This window comes from Propithecus coquereli, unplaced genomic scaffold (assembly GCF_000956105.1).
Source record: "Propithecus coquereli isolate 6110/MARCELLA unplaced genomic scaffold, Pcoq_1.0 Scaffold5, whole genome shotgun sequence".
Taxonomy (NCBI): Eukaryota; Metazoa; Chordata; class Mammalia; order Primates; family Indriidae; genus Propithecus; species Propithecus coquereli.
The window spans coordinates 831,564-837,778 of record NW_012150840.1 but is presented as its reverse complement, the minus strand read 5'-3'; the positions used below and the strand labels follow the sequence as shown (position 1 = coordinate 837,778).

Below are 6,215 nucleotides of genomic sequence, written 5' to 3'. Positions count from 1 at the left end.
ATCTCTTAAAAAAGAAACAAAACTCATTACTTTATGTTTTATATTTTAATATAATTATATATACTTATGTATGTATATACTACATTACCATACTTTATAATTCTGCTTAATTGAATAGATGCATATAAACAGAGTGCATGTGTGTTATGCTGCACTGTGGTCCTGTGGAAACCTTTCCCCTGCTTGGTTCTTTCAGTTATGTCTTTATCCAGGATTTGAAGGAGCCAAAATGTTTAGTGTGGCTAATTAAAGTACCTAGTATGTATCCACTTAATATCTGAGCTGTGCAATCTCTTAACAGAGATAAATCCCTTCACTTTTAAAGTAATAAATTTTCACTATTATAAAAGCAATGTATATTTACTCTAGAAAATTTAGAAAAAAAATAGATAAGCAAAAGGAAGAAAGTAGAAAACACCATGATCCCACCACCCTAAAATAATCACAATTAACACTGATGAATATCCTTTCTATTAATACTTTCAGGATAAAGGTGATGACTGTATTCAATTTTATTTTTTACAGAAAAGTGATCACGCTATATATACAATTATGTAGGCTGCTTTTTTTTAGTTCATAAAACATAATGCAATTTCTCAGGTCATAAAATAGCTGTAGCCATTATGACCATTTATTTAAAACATGATGTCTATTTTTTCCTACTAACTGATTTTTAAGTGGTTTTTCCTTTCTTAAAATAGCCTCAACTAAAAAAAAGATAATGACAGCCTCACCTAACTATTTGTCTGGATTAGTTGAGGTGTAGAACTATAAAGAGAACTATATTATTCTCTTTACACCTCAGCATATTTTTATTGGCAATTTCCATTTTTTAATAAATAGCTTGCTTTCTCAGTTACCCTTTTTGATGATGTCTTTCCTTTTAATTGATTGAAACTGCATACAAGAAACATATACACACAGGGAAAAGATGCTTTCTAAAGTAGAATAAAATCAACAGACGTTAAAAGACAAATTAACAATGACACCTTAAAAACTGATTGTAGAGTAGATACTTTTGCCACTTTTGGCTCCAAATAAAAATAACAGCAGAAGATGTTTAATGGAAATTAAATTTTGACCCCTGAAAACATTTATAGAGCATTGTTTAGAAAATTAATCTTCTTATTTTAATGTCATAAAGTTTTTAAAATGTAATTTAAATTTTCAGGAGGAAATGAGAAAAGACACAATTGATCTTCTGGAAATTGAAAGCATGGAGCTCAGCAGACTGTACTACCTATTGCAAACTCTTCCCACTACCATTAGCAGTGAATTTGAAGGTATCTTTGAGGTTATCAACTACAGAAATTTAGTTTATCTTATAAGAAAATAGAACCAAGTACTTTTAACAAGATGAGTTGAATAGTTATTGCTTGTATAAATATAACTAGAAAGATTACACAACACACACACATTGAGAGCCATAATAATTTTCTCTTGCATTTTAAGTGGAAATAATATATATAAAACTTAGACTTATATAATTTAGCTTCTAAATATACTAAAGATATATATGAATCAGCCTATTCCCAACTGAAATTTATCCAATTAAATTAGGTAGTTTGGTGGTCTAAACTACCATTCCACTTTCTGTCTCTATGAATTTGACTATTCCAAGTACCTCATATAAGTCTTATTATACAGTATTACTCCTTTTGTGACTGGCTTATTTCCCTTAGCATGTCTTCAAGTTTCATTCATATTATAGCATGTGTCAGAATTTCCTTCCCAAGGCTGAATAATATTTCATTGTATGTATGTACCACATTTTGTTTATCCATTCATCTGTTGATGGACCCTTGGGCTGTTCCCATATTATAGCTGTTGTGAATGATGCTGTTATAAATATGGGTGTCCAAATACAGGTTGAGTATCCCTTATCCGAAATGCCTGGGACCGGAAGTGCTTCAGATTTCTGAATTTTTTCAGATTTTGGAATATTTGCATAATGCTTACCAGTTGAGAATCCCTAATCCGAAAATCTGAAATCCAAAATGCTCCAGTGAGCATTTCCTTTGAGCTTAATGTAGATGCTCAAAAAGTTTCAGATTTTGGAGCATTTCAGATTTTGGATTTTTGGATCAGGGATACTTCACCTGTAACCATTCAAGTCCCTGGCTTCAGTTTTTTTACATATATTGCTGGATTGTGTGGTAATTCTACGTATGATTTTTTTTTTTTTGAAAATTTGCTATACTATTTTCCAGGGGCTGCACCATTTTACATTGCCACCAGCAATGCACAAGGGCTCCAATTTCTCCACATCCTTACCAATACTTGTTATTTTGGGGTTGTTTTTTGTTTTTTTCTGAGAACCATCCTAATAGGTGTGAAGTGGTATCTCATTATGTTTTGATTTGCATTTCCCCAATGATTAGTGATGTTGAGCATCTTCCGTGTGTTTGTTGTTCACTGGTATATCTTCTTTGGAGAAATGTCTCTTCAGGTTCTTTGCCCATCTTTTAATCAGTTGTTTTATTGTTATTGTTGAGTTGTAGGAGTTATTTATGTACTCTGACTATTAGCCACTTATTAGATATGTGATTTGCAAATATTTTCTCCCATTCCATGGGTTGCCTTTTCACTCTGTTGATCGTGACCTTTGATGCACAAAAGTTTTTAATTTTGATGTAGTTTAATTTATCTTTTTCTTCTGTTCACTGTGCTTTTGGTATCATATCCAAGATATCATTGCCAAATCAATGTCTTGAAGCTTTCCCCTGCATTTTCTTCTAAGAATTTTGTAGATTTAACTCTTACATTTAGGTCTTTGACCCATTTTGAGTTAAATTTTGTATTTGATGTAAGGTAAGGGTCCAACTTCATTCCACAGCTGCCAGGAGATGTTGGCTGATACTCACAGCTGAGTTCCTCTCCGCGAATTGCCCTCAACAAAAAAGAGAGTCTTCACCTCAGGTTATGTTCCTTCCCCAGGTGCCTGCCACCCACATTCAGTGACTGGTCACTGAGAGGGTACAGAGGCCTGGCTCCCTTGCTTCGGTGTAGAACAACTCCAGAGTGTCATTAGAGCTCCAAAACTCATCACACTTTAACCTCCTCCTCTCCCCAGCCCTGGTTCCTTTATTTCTTCAGAGGAGATGCTCCCCGAGAACACTACACGGTAAATTTTCTGCACATAAATTTTAGAATCTGTTTCCCAGGGAGCCCAACCTGAAACAGTGATCTTAATAAGTATAAAAACCTTCTTTTCTATAGTAGATTTTCCAGTTATCCATTTATTGCCTCTCAGCTCTAAATGTACACATCATTGCCTGCTGTATGATAAGGAAGTTGGGACCTGCAAATCTTCACCTTTACTAACCAGCGTGATGTTAAGCTTTGTCAGTAGAGGGTTTTGGAGGGATATCGGAGGAGAAAGGGGCTCCCTTCCTAGGTCCAGTGTGCTCAGCTTGGCAGACTCTCGCAGTGCCCGTGGCATGCTGGGATCACCACGCCAGGCCCCTGCAGTGTCCGGTGGTCCACAGTGCCCAGCAGTTTCCCCCAGTACCCCTTGGGGAGCCTCACGGTGGAGTGCCACCAGTGAGGCACCTCTCCATGAAGAGCTTCCTTGGGACCCCCTTGGGTAGTTTTGAGTGAGTTCTGAAGGATGGCGCCTCCTTGCGGACAGCTTCCCCCAACACCCCAGAGAGCTGATTTCCAGCAAGTTCTACCACCTCAGCATTTCATGAACTTCTTTGCCATCCAGTGAGCCACAGCCCTCTCCGATGAAGTGTAGTCTCACTCTCAGCCCTAAGGATGGTGGCTGCTTGTACGCCAGTTATTCCTGAGGTCTTTGGAGTTCTCTCTACTTCTTACTATCCATTCCCTAATCCTCTAATCACCCTAATCCTTTGTTGTAGTTAAAAACTCTTTATATTAAGCTTTGCCTGTTCAATTCACTGTGAGATCTCTATCTCCTAATTGGACCCTGGCTGATACAGTAGGTTATAAAACAATATGCTTTTTTAGTCTGGTCCGATAGGGAAAATACAACAAACTATATGTGCAGAGAAAGAATATAAGACTTAGAGGAATCTACACCAAAGATGGAATTAAAAGTGTTTTAGTTTTTATTTTCTTTGGTTGTTTTTCTTTATTTTCCAGATTGGGTTATTTTTGCAATCAGGAAAAATATTTTAGAAGGAAAAAAAAATCATACTAGCTTATAAGGTCCTAGCCACATGCTGAATACTTAACCAAGTAAATTTAATTGTCCTTATGTCATAAAGCCTTGCTACTCAAAGTATGGTCTTTGGACCAGCAGCATAAGCAGCACCTGACAGCTTGGGAGAAAATGCAGCATCTCTAGGCCCAACCCAGGCCTGCTGTATCAGAATCTGCATTTTAACAAGATCCAGCTGATGTAGCTGCATATTTGAGACACAAAGTTTGAGAAGTCCTGCTACGATGAGCAATTATTTTATTAATAGTATTTTAAGGAGAAAAAAAATACAGCTTGGCTCTCAGGGGAGCTACCAGCTAGTTTCTAGGACATTTTTTGTGTAGAAATGAGTTGTAGTCCAGCACATTTCTAAGCAGCAATGTTCGAAAATTCTTGCTTATTGACCATCAATTTGCCGTGCACTGAGGTCATCCTCTGAAGTCTTATGTGATTACATTGATGTATTATTTATTGATGAATAATTAGCTCTTTAACACATTGGCTTCCCCGGAAAGCAGAGACTGAGGCGATGGCTTTTGCATTATTGTTTTAAAAAGTATAGTCCAAAGAGGAGGGTGGGATAAGGAGATCAAAGCAGGGAAGAAGGAAGAGCCAATACGGGGTGCATTATGATGTTGGTTGCTGCTAGCTGACACTAATTAATTATGAGAACATGCCCCCAAGACATGGTGTTACCTCTTCTCACACTACCATCCATCTGTGTGAGAGAGGGGGAAATCCTTACGCAATGGCCCCTGTCAGTCACTGGTGCAATGTTTGCTCTACCTCCGGCACTTCCAGGTTACACATGGATGGGCGTGGGGATCTAAGGAAGCCCCCTGATAGGGGCGACAGGAAGTCCTGGGCAGGAGATGAGAAGTGCCTGGAACAGACAGGAATCAGGGGCTGTCAGACTGCACATGTGCGAATTTGTTGAGAGCCCATAGAAAGCTGGTCACCATAACAGCAGCAGAAATAAGAGAAATGATTAGTAGGAAAGATCTAGAGGGACAAAAGGAGTAAGTAGGAGGTGCCTGATACAGAAACACTTAAAAGAATATTTCAAAGAAAGACCTTTTCTTTTCGTGATTTGAAAAGTCACTATCTACAATTGTGCTCTTAAATAATTTAGTAACATTTCCACTTTTAAGAATGTGTCAGAGATGCTCGCAAATTAAATCTTCTTGAGATAAATGAAAAGCAAATGAGAATTACAAGGATGAATAATGAAACAGAGTTTCTGAAGAAGGAAATAATTGATCTGAAAGAAATTAATGAAGCTCTAGGGTAGGTATTTTTTTTATTCAGTAACTTGAATATGTAAGGGTCTGGCTGGAGTGGAAAAATTATCAGGAGTTTGACCTCTGATCTGAACTGGGGCAGGGCAAGTTGAGAGGTGGAGACGTGTCATAGGAGATGACCCAGGCTGATGTGTGGGTTGGGGGTGTGATGGCTCTAGAGGGAAAGAGGGGAGAAAATCTTGAACCATTGTAGCCAGGAGACCTGTAAAATTTCAGAGGCAACCCAGCTTTCCAGCAGCAACTATTGTTTGCTTGCAAATCACACACTACCTTCAATGCTACCTCCAAAGATAGAGGCGCACAGTGGTTTTAGTTTCCATTTTTGTAGAATTGAGTTCGCAAATCCCCACTACCAAAGCAAGAAATCTTGCTGGAATTGTAACTGTAATATCAAAACGTATCTATTGTATATATGATAGTTGGAGATATTCAGTTATAATCTACTGGAGGGCAGAGGATGGGGTTGGTTCCCAGAAGAGGATTTCAGATTTTATCTGTAATTAAATGAGACAATATATGTAATTGCCTATAACTCAGGATCTTACACCTGTTAGTTTTCTTTTCTTTATTCCTGAGCTATATTGCCTCAGACCAGCACTTTACAATGTGGGCCTCATTTTCTCCATCTGTAAAGTGGGGATCACAACACTTGACTTACCCAGCTCATGAGAGGAAGAGATATATTCTGAAAGAAAAATAAAATACAGCAAAACCATGCCTGTAATCCTAGCACTCTGGGAGGCCGAGAC

General features: G+C 37.8%; 1 protein-coding gene across 1 annotated transcript in view; it reads left to right on the top strand.

Moving 5' to 3' along the window:
• CCDC175 (coiled-coil domain containing 175) overlaps window positions 1-6,215 on the top strand; it is a 77,087-nt gene that overhangs the window by 10,885 nt on the left and 59,987 nt on the right. The window contains exons 3-4 of the mRNA XM_012656025.1: window positions 1,172-1,283; window positions 5,317-5,452. Of these exons, the coding sequence (XP_012511479.1) occupies window positions 1,172-1,283; window positions 5,317-5,452 (248 nt within the window). The remainder of the gene's footprint in view (window positions 1-1,171; window positions 1,284-5,316; window positions 5,453-6,215) is intronic.